At 40.8% G+C, this 23,051-nt stretch overlaps 1 protein-coding gene across 5 annotated transcripts in view; it reads right to left on the minus strand.

Moving 5' to 3' along the window:
* Positions 1-23,051, minus strand: part of DAAM1 (dishevelled associated activator of morphogenesis 1) — a 164,336-nt gene that overhangs the window by 36,045 nt on the left and 105,240 nt on the right. For all 5 annotated transcript variants that reach the window (XM_027570709.2, XM_027570704.2, XM_027570706.2 and 2 more), the window contains 12 exons: positions 18,858-18,929; positions 13,495-13,589; positions 10,891-11,224; positions 10,191-10,301; positions 9,965-10,068; positions 8,710-8,776; positions 8,387-8,504; positions 7,819-7,957; positions 7,475-7,533; positions 4,291-4,478; positions 3,417-3,716; positions 2,999-3,106 (listed from right to left, as the gene is read on the minus strand). In XM_027570709.2, coding sequence (XP_027426510.1) covers positions 2,999-3,106; positions 3,417-3,716; positions 4,291-4,478; positions 7,475-7,533; positions 7,819-7,957; positions 8,387-8,504; positions 8,710-8,776; positions 9,965-10,068; positions 10,191-10,301; positions 10,891-11,224; positions 13,495-13,589; positions 18,858-18,929 — 1,695 coding nt within the window. The remainder of the gene's footprint in view (positions 1-2,998; positions 3,107-3,416; positions 3,717-4,290; positions 4,479-7,474; positions 7,534-7,818; positions 7,958-8,386; positions 8,505-8,709; positions 8,777-9,964; positions 10,069-10,190; positions 10,302-10,890; positions 11,225-13,494; positions 13,590-18,857; positions 18,930-23,051) is intronic.

The following is a 23,051-nucleotide window of genomic DNA, read 5'->3' on the forward strand; positions in this document are numbered from 1 at the left end:
GAAGCCTGCTTCTCCCTCTCCCACTCCCCCTGCTGTGTCCCCTCTCTTGCTGTGTCTCTGTCAAATAAATAAATAAAATCTTAAAAAAAAAAAAAGCCTGTGTAACAGTTTAATACATTTGCAACCTTTAAAGTACTTCATATACAAAGCAGACATTATTAATAATCTGATTTTAATGATAAAATATTTCTCAGATCAATTGGGCATATGTTGTGTATGTGTTCATATTTATTTAAAATCTCTCCTAAATATCATTAACCAGAGTTCACCTAAATTATATTAATCTCATACCTGAGATTTTATTCAAAATCTTACTCTGTGTAGTGTTCTTGTTACAGGCATGCAGGTAATGGTATTCATGTATTCTGCTTCTCTGAGATACTGACTTGTTCAAACAACTGGCTGAAGTTCAGACAGTCTGACCAGGGTTTTATAACTGGAGGGAAGAAAGAGGAGATACCATAGAAAAGAATAGGCTCCTAGTATTCATGTGGGAGTGGAAAAGAGAGCAGTTCAAGTGTGATGATAATTACATAGTGCATTGCCAAGATTAAAATGAAAATGCACGGGTCTTAGACATTGCCATTAGATAGGAGACTAGGGAGCAGTCAATGACAGGCACCCCATTTCCTTTACTCTGTCCTACATATTCCTACCAGAATGTCTGCATCTTTGTATTTTTCCTTTGTCTCTCAACATTCAGTAAACTCAATAAAATGGCTCCAATTACCTTCATGTGGGAAATATATCTGTGGTTTAAAAATCTCATCTCAAATTCTTGCACCAAGAGGGGAAACATACTTCAATTAAGCTGAGCCAAGTGTGTTGAAATTTTTTCCAGGAAGTGCTACTGAAAATATAACAAATGATTCTACTTACCAGTCTACTTAGTGTTAAGTACAACTGAAATGTTCTGGTCTATACTGACTGGAATGACTACTGATTACTTAAACAGTGATTGGTTGCTAGGAGACAATTACCCAATTGCTAGGCTTTCTGCAACCCTGTCTCCCAGAGCTCTTGAGAACTGTCCACATATTTGTCCCAGAACACTTTGGCAGCATCCTTCTGCACCTTCTGCTGAAAGCCTGTTAATTACGAGTCTTATAAACTTGGGTCTTTTAACCACCTGCCTTCATAATAAATGCAGCCTACATGCTCAGACTTGAACAGCATCATTTGGAATAACTGCTGTTTTCCCTTCCTTTAATTTACTCTTCTGAATTCCCAAACCTTCACCTTAGGCAACCAGAATGGACCAGAATTGGTGACTAAAACTGAAGTGGGAAATCACTTGGATATGTAATGAGGTCAGAAGATCATTTGAACCTACCAGGAAATTTGTTAACTGTCCTATGACTTCACGTCAAGGCCCAGAGAACACCTTCCTGGGTCAGCACAGAGAGACAGAGTGAGGAGGCCCATTGCAGTCAATCGGGAATGAGTATGATCCAAGCACCTGCCATATGAGGGCCCTAAAACATACCCTTTGTCCTTTGAAAGTTAAAGTGTCTGGCCGTCTTTTTCTTTGTTTTCCTTTATTTTGTGTGTACAACTGCTTCATACTTATGGGGGAGGGAGGGAGGTCCCAGCTGAGGGCTCCTGTTTTAGGGTCACGCTACCATAGCAGGCAACTACCTGCATTTTTGTACTGTACTAACATAGCCTAAAATGCACTGCGGAGAGGCTTTCCCTCTCAGTCAAAATATTCTGGCTAAAAGGCATACACTACCTCTTCTTTTCAATTTCAGACTCATCAAAAGTTTTGAAATAAAAACCTGTCAGCTTTTGCTTCTCCCCAGCTTCAGTCCATCTTCTCCCTGGTGCTTGCTCGTTCTGTTCTGAGACACTCTTTCTTGAGAACCAGGCCCAGCCTAAGCAGACCAGGAAGTGTGCAGCTTGTCTGAGGATGCCCACCCCCCTCCCAGCCCCCGGGGCATGATTCATGCAGGCATTAAATGCAGGCAAAGCCCAAGGAAAGCTCCTGGGCAGATGCCTGGCATCCATGCATTCCTAGTAAGATGCACTCTGCTCTCTGCAGCATCTCTTCAGTCACCCTAAAGAATCTTTCTGCTCACCCTCTAGGACACAATGTTGCCCTTTCCAGGTGTCTGATTGACTGGGACTCTACTCCCTCTTTTCCTTGTTCTTCTGAAATTCTCTGTACTCAGCCACCTTGCTGTGACTTCTGGTCCACCGTTAGGATCTACTAAGATGCCCTCTCCAGGAGTAAGAGGTACCACCCAGATGTGACCAGGGCTTATGGCGTAATGCTCACTATCTGGCCACATCGACATGGAGAGCCAGCAAGCACCAAGTATCACTAGTATTCTCACTAGCATCACAAACGCTTTGTTCATGTTTCAGAAGCTTCTCTGGTCCTCTCCATATCAGTGCCATCCACCAACTTACTCTGCCTTCCCAGCCCCACTTCTGAGTCTATCATGTTCATGACATACAGTCAAAACTCCTCTCTGAAGTTTCTAGCTAGTTGCCAAATTCTAGTTATCTACAAACTTCTGCCCTTCTAAAGATTCCATCTACTTCAGAGCAGTCCACTTTTGATAATAACCACTTTGATATATATATATTTAAAAGCCAGATAAACTAAAATGGCTAGAGAAACAAACCCTGTGAGGGGGCAATACAAGTTAGGTAGTTCTCCTAGTAGTATTTTCTCCTGGTGACCCATCTGGGCTAAGCACAAGTGATAACAATAATATACAGAACTCCTTCCATCAATGGAGATAAGGTCTTGAACACACACCAGGGTATGAGCTTCAACACGTTCACACACATAACAGACGGGCACCTAGACACACATGTGGACACATACACACCACGCTGCTTGGCAGGAACGTACAAGGGTAGACCCAACAGCCTAGAACTAAGATGCCTCTCACATCATGGGGTGGCAGATGGCCCAGGGACCATGCACAAGGACATGATTTTTTTTTTTTTTTACTCTTTTAGCATCTTGGAGAGCACATGTTGTTACCTGCTGTCTTTGGTAGGCAGAGAAAGTTCTTTCCAGGTCTTCAAGATCTAGAATTTTGAAGACTTTTGTATCATCAATTTCAGTCCATACTGTTCCTTCCAGTTTATTCTGCAAACAAGTTAATAAGTTCTAGAGTTTATAGTTATACACAAAAAGAACAGATGTGGTTATTTATTTATTTTTCTTCAAATGGCTGCTATCCCTAATTTTTCATTCTACCAGATGCTCAAAGTGGGCTGGCTTCAAGCAACATGTCATTTATTTCAGTTTTATCACGTAAATATCTGAGCTAGTGAGAACCCAAGTCCATACTAGAAAATGAAATCATTTAACAGCCAGGGCTGTTTCCCTTTTCAGGGACAACATAGTGAGCTGCTAATGCTATCCATTAGAGGGAAAATTAGAACAAATGGCTTACCTCGGGCAGCTTAGACCAGTTGAAGGATTTCAGGGCATTTGTGGGCTGAGGAATGTTTTTCTTCTTGAGTACCAGACCCAGTGGAGCACCAGGAGGTGGCATGATCCCCCCTAAGGGAGGTGGTCCTGGAGGAGGGGGAGGGCCGCCTGGAGGAAGGGGAGGGGGCGGAGGAGGAAGCATCCCACCCGGCAGGGGTGGAGGTGGTGGGGGCGGAAGGAGGGACCCTGGTACAGAGGAAGGAAAGGGCCCCCCTGGGGCTCCAGGTGAGGGTCCACCTGGGATTGAAGCACAGACAGCTCTCTGAAAACGTAAAAAAAAAAAAAAAAAAAAAAAAAGACAAGAGGTCAGTGGAAGAAGTAAATTCATCGGATGATTCTGACAGTCTGAAACTTTGCCTAAAATGTAATGTTACAGAGAAATTCATATTTCTGAGAAAATGGGTTTAAAGGGGCAGTAAATCAAATGGACTTTAGGGTCCTCATGGACGACTGAGTCAGCTCTTTGTATTTCGGACCTCAGTGCTTATTTGTAAAGCATTCATTCATTCATGTATCTCTCACTTCTTGTAACATCATGGTTTGGTTTTCACAGAATCAGTTTTCATTTTAAGAAGTCAATGCGATTTTGCTTTGCTCTGATTAGAGGATCTGTATTAAAAACGCACACCCCCCCCACACCGCCTCTGCTGCCTAACCCACACAATAGCAGAGGGAGTGAGTCTTATAACCACTGTGATAAATCACAAGGATTTATTCCCCCAGGCAGAAGCTGTCTGCCTAAGGTGAGGGGCTCCAGGGTAAGTGAGACCTCGGCAGCTGCCCAGGAACGGAAGACCCGGCCCACGGAAGACCCGGCCTGCGGCCCCGGCCCTCACCCTGCTGAGCTCGTGGAGCTGTGCTGTGAGATCCACCACCTGCTGCTTGACTTGCTTATGCTCGCTAGTCTCCTTTTCAAGTTTCTCTTTCATTTTATTTAAGGTCTGCATCATCTCCTCCTTCTCTTGGGTCTTGGCATCACATTCGCGCTCCTTCTTTTCCAGTTTCTGCTGTAACTCATTGTGCTCTACACAAGAAAACAATGGGACATGAAAACGGGACTCTTCAAAGCTGAAGCGCTTTCTCTAAACAGAAAATTGGCTGAGGATGATTGTGAGGCTCTTTATTAGGTAAATATTATTCCTCTCCTCCATCAAAGGGAGTGACTTGCAGGCTCAGTGGTGTTCGTGCTTGGAGGGGTCCTTAGATGAACAACGTTATTAGCTACATTTTGTAAAATATGGAAGCGACCCTAAAGTCACAGTTCTGAAGATGGACACTAGTGTGGGCACCTATTTGTGGAGGAGAATGGGGCTTGTTTGGTACTTACTTCAGGATCCTGTCATAAAAATGGCCCTTTAACCACTCTAGGGAAAACAAATACTAAAAGGGCCTCTTTTCACAAATTAGAAATGAGAACCAGAGAAGCCATTGTTTATTAGCTAGGTTGCTGGCTCGTGTCCAACGAGCACAGGGCTGAAGGGGAGGATCTTGCTCTGTGAGGAAAGGCTGATGCCAGACGGCGTCTGTTCCAACACGGAGTCCCCTCTCCCATTCTCCTCTCAGAAGGCTACTTGGCCTGGAAGGATTTCGTGCTTCTGATAAATAATTCTTAAAACTTGTGAAAGCAAATGTTATCATCTCAGCATTAAAAACCTTAAGGGCATGAGAATCACCATAATCTGGGGAGAAAAAATTATTAACTCTCTACTGTAGTTTTACTGACTTCCCAATCCTGCTCTAATGGAACAAGGCCTCCAATTTAGCCAAATGCTTATTTACATTGCCAATATGTCTGCTGACTCAAGCCCCTCACAGGAGTGAGGGGCTTTGGGAAGAGGACTGATGAATTTTAGGCTGCAGATTTTCATTTCAAATACTTGGCCCCAATTCCTACTCTTTTTATTTAGTAAACCCACTAGAGATATAATCCACTGGGACAGAGCTACACAGAATTGGTCTCTATTTCTGAATCTGAGAACACATTGAAATTCTTGCTCTTTCTGTCTCTTACTTTGAGTCCCCCCAAACCAGTTTACAGAGAAGAATTCAAGCCACTAAAAGCCTTGAGGTTAAAATAACCATCAGCCCACTTCTACCACTCTGCAAATGCATCCCCAACTGCTTCAGAGATGTGTCTAAAAATGACCTCACTGCACCCCATTTTCCTTCTTCTAGCTCCATTTCATTTCTCTTCCACAACTGTAAGACTTGCCTCTTATCACTGGTCATGAAGCTTTGACAAATCCAGCTGTGCTTCAGAACCACCTGAGAGATTTTAACATTTTGGGAGTCTGTTCTACGGGTCAGGGGGATAGGGCTTAGGAATTGGTTTTCAAATGCCCCTTAGAGGATTCTGATGTAATACACGTCTGGTAAGCTGCTGCTGAAAGGATTCGCTCCACAATGGACATCCATTTATCTCCACCTTTCAGGTCCAGAGAACTTCCCATCTCCTCACAGCCTCCACACACTGATTCATCAACGTGTGCCCTCTTTAATACAGCCTTGCTACTTGAAGCTTTCAGAAAAGAGTTCATTTTATCTACAGCGCCTCCTTTCTTACACTCCCCCTGTGACCTCACTGACCTTGGCCATTACCTCTTGTACACATCAGAATCCTACCACAGTCCCTATCATTTACTGTGCAACCACATGTGCCAGGAACTACGCTGGAGTCTATTTGTTTTGTCATTTAATCTTTATAACAACCCTGTCAGTTGGGTGTAACGTGCATCTTACAGAGGAGAGTGGAGAAGAGGACATGACTGCCTACGCACACACCCAGAGCCCAGCACAGTGCCTGACACATACAGGCATTCAAGCATCCACTGAACAAATGACTGAATGACTCCAAAGCTTCTGTCCTAGGTACTCTCCTCAGCTTGCACCCCTGAGTCCCCATGCTCTACAGTGTACCCCTAAAGTACCACCCGACCATTTTCTCTTCATTATAATCTCTCTTTAGCCCAACCTTTTAGTCAGCATTTTCTTTCTATAGCAGTTTCTGCAATCTATTAATGAAAATGTATGTGGCAACCTCACTTATGTGAGAGCAATCTAAATTCGTGTGAGGAACCTGTAACAGAAGTGTACTTCACATGCGGTATTTTCTGCTCTCCGTGGTGGCCCTGCTTTTCTGCTCAATGGAAAAGGACAAATGTGATGAGGGAAAAGGAAATGCTCTGGCATCTCTTGGACCCTCTTTTCAACACACTAAATATTGGGGTAAGTGCTATTGTATTTCACTGGCCGTGGCTAAATAACTTGGACAAGGAAAAGGAAGTCAGCTAACCAGCATAGTGAAAGAGCAGAGGCCAGGAATAGGACTGTTTTTACAAAAGGGCCAACTTTAGTTGCTAGTATTTTGAAGGAAGTGGGGCAACTTATGTTCATTCTCTGAGCTGGCACAGTGATGGGCACAAATGACCCTCCTGGCATTTGATGCTGAGTGTTAATACCCAAGACATATTCAAATACTCACCAAGAGCTGGTCTATGAATGTCTCATAATGTATATATCGACAATGGTCAGTGATTTTCTACATGATTTTTCTGTTCATAACTGGTGCCAAATTAAGGTCACATGGTGAATGGGGCTGCTGAAACCAAGTGGCCTGGGTTTCTCTTTTAAAATTCTGGGTCATCCCTGGTGTTATTACATTTCTCAAAACCTAGTGTGACTTGACGAACAGTTATGGGGCGGGGGGAGGGCTGGAAGGAGTAGTAGTTAAGAAAATTTGAATCAATGAATACCAAACAGCAAATGCTACAAGCTCTTCCAAAAAAATTTACATAACTATAATAAAAGGAAAAAATATTTGGCAATCAGCAGGACAACTAAAATAGCTCGATTCAAGAGAAAACAGGGCAAAAATGCCCTTAAGACATAGAAAAGGAAAGACTTTTTGATGCACTAAAGTCAGTAAGAAGTATCAGCACAAATTTCTAAAATATACAGAGAGCAGAGTTGCCCAATAACCAGTAACATGGCCTCTTCTCTTGTCGGGTCCTCATTATTTACCTTTTCTCATCTTTTCCGCTTGTTCTTTCCACTGCTTAACTTCATTTTCATTAACCAACCTGTATAATAGTTAAAGGAGTATTCATTACAAAAAAACATAAAAGGCCCACTGCCAAAATGCATGCTCTCTAGGTACAAAAATAGTCCACTGTACGGAAAACCCCCAGTGTGCTTGAAACCCATTTAAACCCGGATGTTACTCAGATATATTACATATGTATATATAGGAACTCATATTCGACGTCTAGAACATTTCAGTTCTCCCAGCTGCTATTTTAAAGTAGGATAAAATAATGTCTTACATGGTGACTATTATTTCACAGACCGCAAAATAAGAAACTTACATTCGTACGACATTCTTAATATTAAAATTTTCCAAAGGTGTGGTGTCGGGGTCCTGTCCTTTGTCATTTTGAATAACTATTTGCTGTATAATTCTATCTAGTAGTAGCCAGTACTGAACGGTGTTGCCACTTCTCTTGTCTAAAAAAGAAAAGAATGGAGGAAAAATACTTCAAGTCGTTCCTAAACTAGGATGAATATTTTTCAATAGTGGTCACCTGCCAGAGCCACAGAACCAGAGATGTTTACAACATCTGCACCAGCACTTCCCAAAGTTTCTGGAATTCTGACATGCAATGATCATTTATGTGACTAAGAGGCATTTTCTACCCCTTCTGAAATGTGTTGCAAGGCATATATTTATTTTTAAAATCAAAGTAGGTTATAATTCATCTCAGTTTTGTAATGTCACAATACCCCTTGAGCTGTGTGACACTTTGGACTGTCACAAAACCAAGGTTTGGAATCCCTGGTGTCCACCCAACCAAATCAGCACTGTTCAGAAGACAGAGCCCTTTGGATGACGGCCAAACATTTGAAAACACACATGGAAGTCACAAACACACTCACAAGGCATTTGGAGGCAGTGGTGCAGGATGGACATGAAGTGAGGGTAAGCTTCACTATGGGTCAGCCTCTTCCTGGTCAGCTCAAACATCTGAGTCGCACTTTTTGTGTCTATGTGAACCTATTCCATACGAAAAAGAAATCTAAGTCAAACACCCAATATCCTCAATACCTGCAATGTAAGGTAAGCAAATCCAAGGCAAACAGAGCTAATCCTGCCACTTAGGTAGCAGGTTCTACCCAGTCCATGTCAACTCAACACACATTACAACTGGGAAATTCCTTGAGTTGATGAGTTAAATCAGAATAATTGTGAGCATACCTACCAGTTCAAATCTTTTGGCAAATTCTAGTTCATCTTCATTTCGGAGCATTTCAAAAAAATCTAAATGTCTGAAATCCAATAAAAGAGAAGCTATTAAAAGTAGAATATGCTACAAACACAAGCACATGGGAATCAGGACATTAATACTAAGACCTTTCCTGAATATTCAGATTTCTCTGAAATAAGACAACAAAATTTGAATGCCTTTGCTTAACTCTGTTTAAGGAAAAAGACATATTCTGACTGAAATGAGATCACAATAAGAGACAAATTTAAAAGCCTAGGATGCCTAGTATATAGTAGACAATTAATAAATGTTTATCAAATCCAAAAACAGTCAAGCCCAGGTTCTGCTCACAGACTCCCTTTATGGAAAAATGAGCCCACATACCTACACTTGCCTGATTGATGAATTAAGACCACAAAAGAAATATTCATGCCATTCACTTATTCATTTATTGAACCCCTACTATGTATTTTAGACACCGGGAATGGTAAGTTCTATGAAGACAAACACATCAGGGTAAAGGGAAAAGAGAATGATGGCAGGTGAGGTGAGTGGTGTACACACACTGGCTGGAAAAGGTCTCTCTGAAGGGAAAAAGGGAATAAACAATTTGGACATCTGTGGGAAGATCTTTTAATGCTGAGAAAATAGGAAGTGCAAAGACCCTGAGGCAAAAGTATTTTGACATGTTCATAGACTACCAAGGAGAAGAGAATGGCAGAGTGCATTAATGAGGGAGAGGAGCAGTAGAAGGAAAGATCTGAGAGCTAGTGGGATATCTTAGAAATAGTGAAATGATTGCAAACAAGAGCAAATGAACAAGAGAGTGAAAATTCACATTCACAGAATGCCTATCATGGTGCCAAGTGATTCCATGTTTTATAGTCAATCTTCATTAACAGCCCATAAAAGATAGTGGTCATCATTATCATCATTATTATCACTATTTCTTGGGGGGGAAAAAAAACAACCAGTAAGATTCAGAAAGATTGAATACCTTGACCAGAATACATAGCAAGTTAAGAGGTAGGACAAGGATGTGGATTCAGTCTGATGCCACAATCCTCATTAAGTTCTCTGTACGATGTGCTGCTTCTTTCACCGACAAAGTTTTAATATAAAAGCACCATTTGTTGAACTAATATTCGGGGGCCAGCTCCTTATGTTACAGAAAGGTCACATGCAATTCACAGGCACTGTGTACATGGAAAAAGCATGAATTATCTCAGATGATAACAGTCTGACTTACCTATCTAATGTTGAATTTTCATGCTCCCTTAATTTATCTATTACAGGCTGAATTCCTAACATCAGAAATTCATAGCGAAGATGAAGTCTGAAGTCCAAACTTTCCTGAAAGTGAAAGGGTGATAAAACACATATTTATGCTTTTTGGACTATGTGCATAGAAATCTTTTTTAAAAGATTATTCTTTAATAATGCATGTTTTCAAGAGTAGTACGGAAGGCTCTTACCACTCCTGCACCTTGGCTTAGCACTGCATTGATGAAGGACATGATGGCAGTCTTGAGACTCACTTCATCTCGATACCGCCCTGTGCTTTTATCCAAGTCATTAATCAACGTCTATAAAAACAAAGGACTGAATCATCACTAATCTTACGCTCATTTTATTAATTTTTATACTCAGAAGTAAATTTTTTAAATCTTGTGTTTAGTCAGAATTACATTAATCCATAGAAAGCCACCTTTTATTTTTCCTAAAATTAGTTAAAAAAACTCTTACTTTCAAACTTCCTACATCACCCATGTTCATTTATACATGTATACAAAATATAAAAGACTGCGCTTTATTGATTTGGCTTGCTTTTTATATTTGGGTATAAATACGGTGACATAATCTCACTGTTTATATTGATACTAAATCAAGAATGGTAACCTTAAGACTTTCAGGGAACACTGCATTTAGTGGATTCAGAAGATATGTGCTAAATCATGTGTAGGAAGCAGGGTCTCATTTTCAAATTCAGTAAATCTAAAATCCCAGGTTGATCAACTATTGAAAGCATATTATACTCCGGTACTAAAACCCAAGAGGAAGGAAACACTTGAGTCATCACCACGGAGGGAAATCTCAAGTTACGTTCCCCCCTCAGGGCCAGGAAAGCACCTGTCAGGAAGGGTGGATGACAGAGCGTAGAGCGCCCATGCCCACCTGAAAGCGGGTTCTTTCACTGGCATACTTCTGGTAATGCAGCATGGCCTGCAGAACCTTCTTGTGGCCCCCAGGAACCAGGCACACGGCGCCCAAGATTTCCAGCACGGCCACCTTCGTTTTAATGTTCTCTGTGCTCAGACTCTGAGCAATCACATTAATACTCTCAGAGTGAGCCAGGACATGAGCCCGACCTTGAGAGTTGTTCATTAGCGCCTTTATACATCCAATGAGAGAGGTATGTATTCGAGACTCTGAGGTCTCATAGTCCATGGTCTTTAGAAAGTTGAGAATACATGACAGGCCATCCAAGTCGATGAATCTGGTTACAAACCTGGCAGGAGAAGAAGGTTAAAATGGATCAGACTTAGGTCTCTTTGGAATTTTCTAATAGCCCTTAAAGGAAAAGTTTTGCAGGGCAGGAGAAAAGAAGATGTACTTCCTGTAGTACTAAAGACCTAGATGGATGAAGTCTTCTTAATTCCTGACCTCTTCCTCAGCACAAACCCAATGGTCAGGTCTACCAGAAATGTGAAGTAATCTCTATTTGAGATAAACAGGTCTCAACCGATACAAAAAAAAACAAAAACAATGAACAGATCATGTAACTACAGTAAAATCAGGAACAAGACACTCAGAATATGTGTCTTAAGTTAAAGTCATCTGCTGATCCTGTGTTATTATAGTATCCAGCCCCTAAACACCTTTTGTTAACCATTGACCCAAATCAATGAAAGTCAAAGAGCATCCTTAAGCTCCAGGATATTTGTTTGTCAAACAAATGATAATCTATATTACTAACATTTTGTAGCAAAACTCTTCTTTTGTAGGACATGCTACTGGAATCCCTCTACGTAAAACAAATAAGGGCACCTGGCTGGCTCAGTCCATAGAGCACGCGACTCCTGATTTCAGTCTCGTGAGTTCAAGCCCCATGATGGGCCTGGAGCCTACTTAAAAAACTAAATAGGGGTGCCTGGGTGGCTCAGTCGGTTAAGCTTCTGCCTTCGGCTCGGGTTGTGATCCTAGGGTTCTGCGATTGAGCCACGCATCGGGCTCCCTGCTCAGCGGGGAGGCTGCTTCTCCCTCTCCCTCGGCCTGCCTGCCTGTCTGCCTACTTGTGATCTCTCTCTCTCTCTGTCAAATAAAAAAAAAAAATCTTAAAAAATACTAAATAAACTGCTAAAACAAAAGTAAGCCTTTGTTACTGCACATTAATTGATTTCCATGGCATTTATTTACTGTAAAGTTGATCAGTGAGAATAATTCACGATGCACATATACATGTGAAGTTCTGAAAATTTCAGAAGTAACATAACTTGTTTATATGATTACTCCAGAAATTTCCAAACTTACTTAGTCTTGGATACCTATTAACATCTGAGAATGCAAACACACACAAATAGGGACATACTGATATAGTTAAGATTGGCTACAAAACGTTTGTCATACAACTGCATAGAATTTTTGGTAAATCAGTATATTTTTCTTAGTTAGCATTTTATAGTCAAATAAAGAAAAGGAAATCTTTATTTTCCAGCCATTTCATGCAGTCACACAATGCAGATATGGCCCAGCTGGTTAAATCAACTGGCTTCATTCATAGCCCCTACGTTAATGAAATGTACCTATAAGCATCCCAATATCTCACCAAACCTTAAAGACTAATTAATGGAAAATGAAGGTGTGGGAGATACACAGTGGAGGCTGACTGCCCATCTCTTTTAAGCAACAGTTTTATTGAGATATAACTCACATGCCATAAAATTCACACTTTCGAACGTACAATTCAGTGATATTCACAGAGTTGTGCAATCACTGACATCATCTGATTTCAGAACACTCTAGTCTTCCCCAAAAGACCATTTCCCCCCACCAACCCTAAGCAACCACTAATCTTTCTGTCTGTATGGATTGGTCTTTTCTGGACATTTCATATAAATGGAATCATGCAATATGTTGTCTTTTTTCATCTGGCTTCTTTTACTTTGCATAAATATTTTCAAGGCTCATCCACGTTCTAGCATGTTATCAATAGTCTATTCCTTTCTAGGACTGAATAATAATTCATTGTATGGATATATCACATTCTATTTATCCATTCATCAACTGATAGAATTTGGGTTGTTTCTACTTTTTGGTGATTATGAATACTGTTAACATGAACATTCCTGTTCCCTTGGCTATATATCAAGGAATAGAATTGTCAGGTGATAGGACAACACTATGTTTAACACTCTGAGGAACTGTCCAACTGTTTTCTGAAGTGGCTGCACCATTTTACTTTCCCACCAGCAATGTACAAGGGTTGCAATTTCTCCACATCTGCACAAACACTTGCTAGTCTGTCTTTTTAAATTTTAGCCATCTTAACAGCTATCTGCATATCTTTAATTGAAGAAAATCAATTTATTCAATGTTCAATGATTAAATTATTTCACCCATGATCCAACGGAATGCTTTGAAGACTTCCTTGAAAGTTTGGCTATTGCAGAAAAAAGAATAAAGTAGGGTAGGAAAGAAGGGAGAAAGAAAAGACAGAAGAAGAAAAAAGAAAAAAAAGAGAGAGAGAAAAGTAATACATGCTACCCAGGAAAGAATTACCTCATTGGTTTTGTCCTTAGTGCTGTCTTCAAACTCTCTATAGTTTTACTTCTCTCTTCTTCCTCTTCCTTCTCTAAAGCCAGGAGAGATTTTCTCTATGCAAAGAAAACTGAAGTTACCTCTTCAAATTCTATGATTTAATTAGGGTACAAGCAAGACAAGTCCACAGATTACATGCTATTATCACTTTTAATACAAATAAATAATCAGTAAATCTATGACTAGGATTGCTATAAAACCAAAATATAGAGCAAAAGTACTAAGAATTCCAGATTTGTTATCTCTATTGAAAGTTCTTTCAAAATTTAGATAAAGCTTTAAGAAATGTTTAGAAATCTTCAGTAGAGATTAACTTGCCCAAGTATAGTTGTAGAACTACTCTATAACTACACTCTGATGAAGACATTACTATTTATATTTGATAGAAAGAGGGTTGGATCTGCAGTTAAATACAGCATTCTGGCAACTGAAGTTAGTAACATTATCACAATATCAAACCAAGGCAGTTTGTGTAATCCTCAAGCCGAAAAGTAGAATCTTTTACACTTTGTGTTACATCAAATTATTTAACAGGAACAATCAAATCGGACATGATACTAAGATGGACAATTCTTTCAGAGTAAATACTTAGCATCAGTTGGAAATTAGGCTGTGGAGTGAGTGTGTGTGTGTGTGTGTGTGTGAAGGGGTGGGGTGCTTACACCCTCCCTACTGGGGATCTTTGAGCAATGCTTCCCAAACTTTAATGTGGACATGGATCTCCTGGGGCTTTTGTTAAAATGAAGGTTCTGATTTGGTGTGTCTGGAGGGAAGCCCAAGATGCTGCATTTCTGACTAGTTTCCATGCAGTGCTGATGTTACAAGGTCTATGGGCCACACTCTAAAGAATAAGGCTCTAAGGAAACAGATCTCAGTTGACATTACAGTCATGGATGCTAGTAAGTTTTATCTTTGTGAAAAAGTATTTTCCATTCCTTTAAGCCCATGATCAACTGGTTGTACTAAAAGTATCCTCAAATCTTAATGGTCTCAGGGGCCTCCACTCACAGAACCACTGGTCCCTTGACATCATCCTATTCTGAACACATGGTTTTTTTTTGTTTTTTTTTTAAGATCTCAGTTTCCTTACCTGCTACCAATTCTGATAAAATGCATGGCTGGGAAATAGGCTGGGGTACTGGGGGAAAAAAAAAGTTTGGTTCTTATCCCTGTGTCTCAATGATCCAGTCTCTCCCTTTCTTTCAGGACCGCAGATCATCAAGGGGTGACTTTACTTCATTTTTTCAAGTTAATAGTATCAGTAGTAAGTAACTAAATGTTAACTAAAACCTAAATTTGACTTCACAATTAGGAGGGTTAAAGCTCCAAACAAAAATATATATCAGTATCATTTAAGGCAATGGAAATAAAAGTCAGTAAAGTCTTGTTTTTCAAACGTGTTATTGTTTCCGCTGACACTGTCCTCTTGCTGGTGATGCGCCTGGACAGCTGTGACCAGAGGACGGCAGGGGAAGAAGCTGTGTGCAGAAATAGCCAATAAATTTCTTCACGGTTCTGTGAGACCCATTCCCTGGAAAATTCAGCCCGAATCCAGCCAAGTATGTTTAATCTCCTATGGCACAGCTGAACTCGTTTTAGACTGAAGCAATCACTTTGAATCTGCAGCTCAGAATCAAGCTGTTTACGAACACCACTGCTTGTCCCTAAGCTTAATCACACAAAACTATACCCAAATTAAAGACACGCATTTCTTATTATGGCTCACTAATACAAAAGAAAGATGTACGTATTCTTTTAACAACATTGGAGAGTGTGGAACATCTGGATAAAGACAGACTACATTAAGTCTCTCGCTAGTAGAGCTGGGAGATTTATAAAAAGTCAAGGAAATGGAATTAGAATTTCCTTTCCCAGTGTAAGGACCATTACCTTCCTTTCAAAACAGAGGCAACGCACTCTTTTCTGTATGTGATAAAATTAGATTTGAGTCAAAGACTGTGTTCGTTATACTGAGAAAACTGAGGATATGCAGATGAACTATTCTATATCTATAGAATATCTATGATATTCTAATGTGACTTTTCAAAATAAATTATATGAAGTCTAAAGTTTTCAAGCTTCACATTTAGGAAGAAGGCTTGATTTGCAGCTTTTCACAGAAAGAGGAGACATGCCTACCTTTCTAAACATAGCTGCTAGGCCAACCATCTAGTATGCACCTTGGCATACTCAGGTGAGGCTTGTGGCGGCCTCCTCGGGAGCTCTATGTACTTACTAGATGCCCGCTCACGTGAGGAGTGGGCAAAGGACAAAGTGCCTCCTGGCAGAGGATCTTCTGATAAAAGCTACTAAGGTGTACACTGGAACATGCAGGTCTGAGAGAGAGATACAAAGTAGGCACAGACATCATTCCTGCCCGGGAGTCTGGAGCTAAGCTCCTGTTGGAAACCTTTCACTGGTGTGAAATCAACAAGCCAGTCCGCTAAGCATGCTGAACTTCACCCCACATCCTTCCTCCCCGAGAGCGCACGGTGAAGCCACACCCAAAGGAAGCCCAGGGCCTTCTCCAACCTATTGCGCTGTACTTTTATTATACTGTTTTTCACTCTTTAAAAGACAACAGATCACTCCGGGGTCCTTTAAAGAACAAAGCATTCTTGTTAAGAAGCTTACGTAAAGTAACTGAACTTGTTCCACAAATGGCTTCGTAGACCAGGAAGTGCTGCCGTTCTCAACCTGGACTGTTCATCAGACTCTGGAAGCCCTAAAGAAAACATGCCTGCCCCACCTCAGGAAAGTCAGGAAGTTGGTTGGGGGGGCGGGGGCCGGTTACCAGGCCTCTCTGACTTGCCAAAGGGTTTTAAAAACTGAGTGAGAGGCAAATGAGAATGGAATCTTTGAGCTCAGACTGATAGGTTTAAATTCCAGCTCTACTGTTCCTAATTAGATGACCTTGGGCAAGGTAACCTTTCTCCAAGTCCCAGACTCCTTATCTATAAATAGCACTTCCAGCATGGGGTGCTTGTAAGGATTTAAAACAACACGCAAAGTGCCTATTATACTGCCTGTCACATACTGCACGCTCAAGAGCAGTAGTCACTAGTGATGCTGAAGACAAAGGATGATAACAATGTGGATAAATCCCCTTGAACAAATCCCTAAGCTAGAGAGCTCAAGTTGAGCTGCCGGGCCATGAAACGATTTGGAGGAACTGTATGTCTTTCCAGTCCCCAGGGACAATGTCTCAGGCTCTCTGCTGTGTGTCGTTGGGAATTCTCCACTACAGTTAGCAGAGAGACCAGCCAGAACCACAGGAGGAGGTGGTGGCAACAAATTTGGTGAGAAAAACAGAAAATTCAGCATAGGGTTTTGGTCTCATCAGACCTCCTTGTTTGTTATATATGCAGGAGTTCTGTGTTTCATTAACTCAGGAGTTGTTACTGCATTTTACCTTTAACCCTAGAAAGACACCAGCTCTGTCCTTAAAGGAGCATTAGAAAGCTGTTAGGTGTTAAGCACATAAAGAATAGCAAAATGACAATTTAATTGCCTTGAGATTACTCTTGGAAAGGATTTCGGATTAGGAAGCAAATACAATTAAAATGTAGATGACTCATGAATGCAGCATGGGGTTGTCCAAGGAGCTGGCCAAAGGAGAAAGGAGGCTCAAAGCACACATCACAGACCTTCTTGTGCAGGAAATGAGCCAGGTTGACTCCATACATACAAGGCATGGGTTAAGTCACTAAAGGACAAATTAACCTAATTGCCACCAAAATTTGAAGAAAAGAAAATGCCATAGTATTTAGCACTTCTCCATTTATAGAAGTGAATTCATTAACAAAGAAGCAACTTCCCTTGTTACATCAAACAATGCCGACCTAATCATAAAGAGAGACAGCCTGCCCCACAGCTCTTTTTTTTCCCTAACAGCCAGGAACAAGAATTTAGAACTTAACCTCCACATGCAGGAAATGTAAATGGCTCTAACTTATTATTGCTTAGGCTGTGCATACAAAAATCCCTGATGGTCGTCACAAGCCCCACACTTTGCTAACGTATTTATACAACTGCTGAGATCACCCTTTTCTCATCTTCGCCATTGTGTAGGATGCCTTATATAAGGATGTTGGATGTTATTTTCTGCAGTGCTTTTAGACTAGAAATCCTCGGGGCAAAAGCTTATGCAGTTTCCTCCATAATTTATACAGCCCCATTCACATTTACTAGGCTGTTTATTATTCATCGTGCAACAGCAGAAGAAATATCTTCAAAGAAAAAGCTAGAAAAGAGGAAGTTACTAGAAGTCAAGGTCTCTGAAAGTTTAGTAAAAAAGTGTGAGTGATTCACATATTCTAATCAGTTTTTAACTTTTGCAGCAGCAACAAAATATTAGATAATTTTTTTTTTAAAATGTCTGCCTTAAGTGTTAAGTAGCTAATTCTCCAAAAAGACCCTGGGGAAGGAAGAAAAGGAAGAGGTAGAGAAAAGTATTTATTATGGAAGCTACCATCGTGCTCGGATATTATAAACTCAAAGTTGAATCTAACAGAACGATCTTAAAATCATGAGTGTACCCACAGAGGAAAAGACTGTTGTACCATGGGCAATCACCAGTTTTTATCAACATGAATAGGATCTGATTTACTAAGGCTCAAAGGTTGATGACTTGTTTTCTGCTGCGTATTTTAGCTGGGATCAATAGGTGCCCTTTAAGGTGCTCAGAATGCTGACATTACACAGACATCCATGTGATCAGAAGGTGTATTTTAGGCACTGAAAATGCATTTTAAGCAATTACTTAACCAAAGATTTCCCAAGGACATCTCAGCATAATTATTGTCTTTTATTCACCACTTATTCCATAAACTCCCTTTGTTATTTATAGGAGTGAAAGAGTACCTGGCTGCCCTGTAAAATCAAGAATCCAGTAACTAAGCAAGTCCGAGGTGAAGAGGAGAATGGGAGGAGAACAGTGAAGGAATAGTTTCATTGTATTATTTTAAAATGGTATTAACTTGTAGAATAGTACTGCTATAACAACGCTCCAAATGACTGGTAAGAGCAACTGCAAGTTAAAGTTGAACATAAGCCAGATTTAGATTACATTTCCTCTTATAACATTAAACTCACATATATTTTAGTATGTGCTGATTTTATGTAAAACATACTGGAAAAAATCATTTTGCCAAGTACCACTGCTGCCCTCCTTCCCCTGCCCCTCCCCGCCAACACTGAGTGTTTGGAATGGAGTTTGGAAAGATAATGACATTTGGTAGTTCTTACTCAAGTGAATTTATTGTGCAATTGTGTGCTAAATTTGCATTTTAAACTGTGTGCCACTGAGCAGAAAGTATACCTACAGCAGCCATGGAATTGAGCTGATCGATGTAGAATTCAGGCCAACTTGTTGCTCCCTTGTTTTCTTCCTGATCCTAAAGAGAAAGCAAAAAAAAAAAAAAAAAAAAAAGTAATATACCACCAGATATATACACACAATGGCCATAAGCACATCTGACTTTCAGAGCATCTAGACAATGACCTATATAAGCCATTAGAAGACAATGATAGAAGATATTTGTCTTCAAATGTTGGCTCTGATCATAAGACTGTTCACTCACCTAGGGACAAGACAGAGCTACAGTCAGAGTTAGGTATGAGTTAGGTATGACAAAGGGGACATTTTATGAACCATGGATCAAGGGGAATTTATTATTTTATCACTTTTTTAATTTATATTTTTAAAAAATTGAAGAACAATGGACATAAAGTATTGTACTAGTTTCAGGGGTACAACATGGTGATGCGACATTTATATATGATACAAAATGGCAACCATAATAAATCTAGTTACCATCTGTCACCATAAAATGTTGCTACAGTAGGAAAACCTGGGTGGCTCAGTTGGTTAAGTGTCCAACTCTTGATTTCAGCTCAGGTCGTGAGATCAAGCCCCGAGTCGGGCTCTGCCCTGGGCATGGAGCCTACTTAAGATTCTCCTTCTCTCTCCGCCTCTCCACCCCCACCCCTGCTTGCCCGCCCACTCACTCACTCTTTAAAAAAAAAAGTTTTTACAGTATTATTGACTATAAAGGGGAATTTAAATGGGAAATTAGCCACACTATGATGACATTGTTTTCCTTCAGGGGCACAATAGCATTGGGAAAGGCACAGTGTTTATTGTGAGGACAAAGGATCTCTAGGTCCTGTGAGGCACTGAGGACAGCATTTGCTCAACTATTCGTCTGGATGAAATCCGCAAAAGAAGGAAAATTGTCTTTAAAAATGACCACAGGATTTGGCCCCTTGTTAATTAGACTATTTTAGTTAGTTTATTCAGACTCCAGAAAGAAAGTAAAAATTTTGAAGGGTTTCATTTGATGTAACCAAAACTAGGTACTGCTTCAGATGAAAAGGTAGAATAAAGCCTGACACTGGATGGAAAGTAGTAAAATGAACACACATTACTCACAGGCCCAGCCCTCGCACTGTGACAGCTTTTGAGTTTGAGAAATGCATCTGAGCTGACGGGAACTGGAACCCAGGAATTCAGGAACCGCTCTGGCCAGTCTTTCATCTTATAAAACAGGGTGACCTGAAGCCAGCACCAGGGCCCTCAGGGCTTCTGTGGATAGGAGCCCCCAGCCAAAGCCCTCCCTTCCCCCCAAAATCAGGGGGCTGTGGCTTCTGCCTCACGCCAACACCAAGTCCATCCGAAGATGGCACTGTAGTTGGAGTTTTCCAGGCATGTTTGCACACCTAAGTGGCTAGAAGTCATTTGTGTGATCAACTAGACTCGAAGAGGCAAATTTCAGCATTCTCTAGCTTCATGTTCAGAGAGCACCTTAGTACAAGTGACATCCCCTGTGCCCTTGGAAAAGATGCTGGGCCAGGTACATGTAGCCGCTATGAGAAAATGAAGCAGTTACGACCGATTTACTGATGCCAGAATCCCAATCTTTGGGATAGCAGTTTCAAGGCGGGGCTTTTAATTTCAGCCCTATACTTGACCTCAGAAACACTTTTTCTAAGCAAATCTTTCTAGGCACGTCTACTGTGGTGAGATAAAAGAAATGTAATTTCAAAACTATTCGTTAAGTAGTCACAAAAAGCAGGCAAAGTAAGTAGTGCTTACGGTGCCTTAAAAGCTGGCAGTAACAGATACCTGAACTTGAGCAGCTGTGTGAATTTCATCTGGAGACTGAACAGATCATGGGGACAATGGCTATAGCAGCAGCTTTGAAGTTGGACTGCGTTACACTCGCATGGTTTTAAAAAGCTTAGGAAATCTGATGAGTTTTTAGAACAGTCCTCGGTTATTATTTAAGTTGTTAATAAAGTAGCTACAATGGCAGTGTAAATGCTGAACCCTTCTCTCCTCCTAAAATGGAGTATTAAAGTTAGCAAAACCCCGCTGTTACCAATGTATTCAGCAAGCCAAAACCCACAGCGAAAGCCAACGGTATTTGAACCTATAAAATCAAATAGAAGGTGCCAGATCTTCCTAGTCCCTCAAACTAGGGCAAGTTTCCAAAACTACAACAAAATCCTGTCCCATGTCTGGGGTCCCCTGAGAGCCTGTCTGCTGTCATGGTTAACAGAACAGGAGATCATTTTAGAAGCTGAAGATTAGTATACAGAGAGAAATCTTTACACTTTGGAAATACTTTAGTAATATAAAGATATTAAGAGTAGCCCTAGATACTGTAGTCAAAACAGGGGAAAGAAAACTTCATTTTTATTTCACATGCTCAGTGCTGAGAATATCAAATGAGCTAATGTATGTAAAAGCTTCTCATAAAAGTACTGTTATCACTATATTTCTGGGGGTGATCCTCAGAGTTCTTCATTTTGGCAATGTGTCTCCAGTTTCCTCTGTGCAATTCTGGTCCTTCTATACAGATGTGCATTCCAGTAGCCAAGTGAAACACATCTGTGCATCAATTCTCTGCTCCTACTTTGTGCAGCTGCTAGAGTCTATAGTTATGCAGAGCCACAGGCCAGAAATAGATGAATGCAATTGTTCTCAGGGCGGGGTGGGGGGGTTCCCTTCAAGAGCACTGGACACCGAGACATGCTGAGGAGAAAACTCTCTCCTAAGAAGTCCATCAAAGAAACTGCTGATGAGAGTCTAGGCATCTGATATTCCTGGAAAGCAACTGGGTCCTATGTGTTACCAGCCTCTAACATGGATTATTCTTTTTTTTTTAATATTTTATTTATTTATTTGACATAGAGAGAGAGAGAGACAGAGTGAGCACAAGCAGAGGGAGTGGCAGGCAGAGGCAGAGGGAGAAGCAGGCTCCCCACAGAGAAGGGGGAGCCCGACGCGGAACTCAATCCCGGGACTCCAGGATCATGACCTGAGCCGAAGGCAGTGGCTTAACCAACTGAGCCACCCAGGCGCCCTAACATGGATTATTCTTTGAGCCATCTGCCTCCCCTCTATTTTCTTTGTTATGAAGAAACAAGTAGAAAAATAAACAAGATTGTATAGACTGCATTAGTTGTAATGGAAGCAACAGTAATATCTAACACATTCATAGCTTATGAACAAACATTAAAAAAATTGTTCTAAGCACTGTGTTCTTCATGTAATCTACCGGATGAGGTAGCCACTGTTATTTCACTCATTTTAGTGAGGAGGAAACAGAGGCAAAGAGAAGACCAGTGAAGTTGCCAAAGGTCATCCTGCTAGAAATTCAGAGGCAGTGGGAAAGAATCAGGGCAACCTCTTTCCTAAGATTAGACCTCAGATTAATCACAAGCAATATACAGTAAGTGCAAAGCTGGCCTTTCACTCTTAACCACTTTACTGTACAAGAAACTCAAACATGGTGGGCGCCTGGGTGGCTCAGTCATTAAGCGTCTGCCTTTGGCTCAGGTCATGATCCCAGGGTCCTGGGATCGAGCCCCACATCGGGCTCCCTGCTCGGCAGGAAGCCTGCTTCTCCCTCTCCCCTGCTTCTCTCCTCTCCCACTCCCCCTGCTTGTGTTCCCTCTCTCGCTGTGTCTCTCTCTGTCCAATAAATAAATAAAATCTTAAAAAAAAAAAAAAAAAAGGAAAGAAACTCAAACATGGCTAGTGGCCAAAAATGAATTTCCTTTTCCCTAAACCTTTACTGCTATCTTTGCTACATTCAACATTTCTGAATATTATCCTAATTCTGAATATTGTTCTAAGGTCTGATGTCTTACATGGACTACCTCTGATCCCCTCTTCTCCAGACATTTTCTGTGGGACCTCTTCTGCCCCTCTATCAATGCCTTATCTATCTATATATGTGTGCATACAGACAGCATTTATGAAGCTTTTCCCTAACCTGTTCTCCTGTTCTGTTATACACAGTCTAACAGCCATCTTCGTGGGGATTTCTCAAGAGCGCTTAAAGATGAGCTAATAGCACTAAGCAGTTCCAGACACTGGAATTGAAAACAAATCCCTCCCTAAACCATACACATCTAACCCTGCTTTTGACTACTGCCTTGACTGATTCTATTAGAACTTTTCTCTAGTAAGCAAGGATATTAGCTTCGTTCTTTCTTTAAAAAAGCTA

Source organism: Zalophus californianus, chromosome 6 (genome assembly GCF_009762305.2).
Source record: "Zalophus californianus isolate mZalCal1 chromosome 6, mZalCal1.pri.v2, whole genome shotgun sequence".
Classification (NCBI taxonomy): Eukaryota; Metazoa; Chordata; class Mammalia; order Carnivora; family Otariidae; genus Zalophus; species Zalophus californianus.